The following is a 1,676-nucleotide window of genomic DNA, read 5'->3' as shown; positions in this document are numbered from 1 at the left end:
GAGATCGTGCCATTGCACTCCAGCCTGGGTAACAAGAGCGAAACTCCGTCCCCAAAAAAAAAAAAAAAAAAAAAATAGAAGATTGAAGAAAAGAGCTGAAAGTTAAGTCAGTCTCTGTGAAGACTAGCAAGGTGTCCCACAATGATTGAGAGTTCTTTTAATTCTAAAAGGTGTCCATCCTCAGGCATGGGGGGTTACCTTTTGAGGTGGGTAGCACCAGAGGTATTGCATCTATGTCTCTAACTGGCAAGTCTCCTGATGTAGGGTCCACCAAATGTGACATGATCTCTGTTCCCAAACTGTAAGAGATCCCAGAGGACACTGAAATAAAGGAAAAATTCAGTCAATTACATGCAACTTTCTGAAAACTGTACATAACTTGTAGCAGGAATTTCTCAGCACTTTCATGATGGTATATGACATGTCAGAGTCATCCTTGTGGTAGGGTAGACAACTCTATACTAGACAGTAAGAACAAGTATTCAGCAGTAATGACTTTATTTAAAATGAAAATCAGGTTTTATGATTATGGAATTGATTGATATATTTTTGGATCATTTTTTAAGTGTCTGCTCAGCCTGGAAGAAATGACCCTCCCTTTTCTCTGTGAAATAGGCCTCTATCCCTCTCTCCACTCAATTTACAGCAACTGACTCCCCAGGAATCAGTTTATACTCTATAACCCAGTCCCTGAAGTTGTTGCTCACTGGACCAAGCTGGACCAATCAGATTCTCTCTCATAGAAGGTTGAAAATAAAGCTGAGAGGTTTAAATTAGCTTCTGGGGATGGCTAGAACTATTATGTAAACTTGGTAGCTCTCAAATGACCATATTCAGCTCTGTGGCCTGAATACTCAGGAAATTCTATCTACAGAGTCGCCTCAAACTCTGGCCAACACTCTTTTTCCTGGATGATAGTATCCAGTTTAGCTGGATTACAGGTGCCCACCATTGTACCCGGCTAATTTTTATATTTTTATTAGAGATGGAGTTTTGCCATGTTGGCCAGACTGGTCTTGAACGCTTGACCTCAGGTGATCTGCTTGCCTGGGCCTCCCAAAGTGTTGGGATTTCAGGCATGAGCCACCACGTCTGATCTCTTTCTCTTTCTTTTCTTACTTTTCTTCTATTTCTTTCTTTTCTTTACTTCCTTTGTTTCTTTTTCCCTCCCTCCCTCTCTCCCTCCCTCCCTTCCTTTCTTCCTTCCCAGAAACTACCTTAATTTATTTATACTAGTTTATTGTCTGTCCTCTCTCACCAAAACATAATGATTTATTTATTTATTTATTTTTTGAGACGGAGTTTCACTCTTACTGCCCAGGCAGGAGTGCAATGGCACGATCTCGGCTCACCACAAACTCTGCCTCCCAGGTTCAAGGGATTCTCCCGCCTCAGCCTCCTGATTAACTGGGATTACAGGTATGAGATACCACGCCCTGCTAACTTTGTATTTTTAGTAGAGACAGGCTTTCTCCGTGTTGGTCAGGCTGGTCTCAAACTCCTGACCTCAGATGATCCGCCCGCCTCAGCCTCCCAAAGTGCTGGGATTACAGATGTTAGCCACTGCTCCTGGCAACATAATGACTTTTTCTTTTTTTGAGACAGTCTCGCTCTGTCTCCAGGTGCCAGGCTGGAGCGCAGTGGTGCGATCTTGGCTCACTGCAACCTCCCCCTCC

The 1,676-nt window shown here is 43.1% G+C and overlaps 1 protein-coding gene across 1 annotated transcript in view; it reads right to left on the bottom strand.

The window, feature by feature from the left end:
• Positions 1-315, bottom strand: part of RPGRIP1 (RPGR interacting protein 1) — a 90,607-nt gene extending 90,292 nt beyond the window's left edge. Inside the window, exon 1 of the mRNA XM_037744282.1 lies at positions 199-315. Coding sequence (XP_037600210.1) covers positions 199-283 — 85 coding nt within the window. The 5' untranslated portion in view covers positions 284-315. The remainder of the gene's footprint in view (positions 1-198) is intronic.
• Positions 316-1,676: the final 1,361 nt, after the last annotated feature.

Source organism: Cebus imitator, unplaced genomic scaffold (assembly GCF_001604975.1).
Source record: "Cebus imitator isolate Cc_AM_T3 unplaced genomic scaffold, Cebus_imitator-1.0 Scaffold170, whole genome shotgun sequence".
In the NCBI taxonomy this organism is placed as follows: domain Eukaryota; kingdom Metazoa; phylum Chordata; class Mammalia; order Primates; family Cebidae; genus Cebus; species Cebus imitator.
The sequence above is the reverse complement of the archived record's forward strand: the minus strand, read 5'-3'. Positions and strand labels throughout refer to the sequence as shown.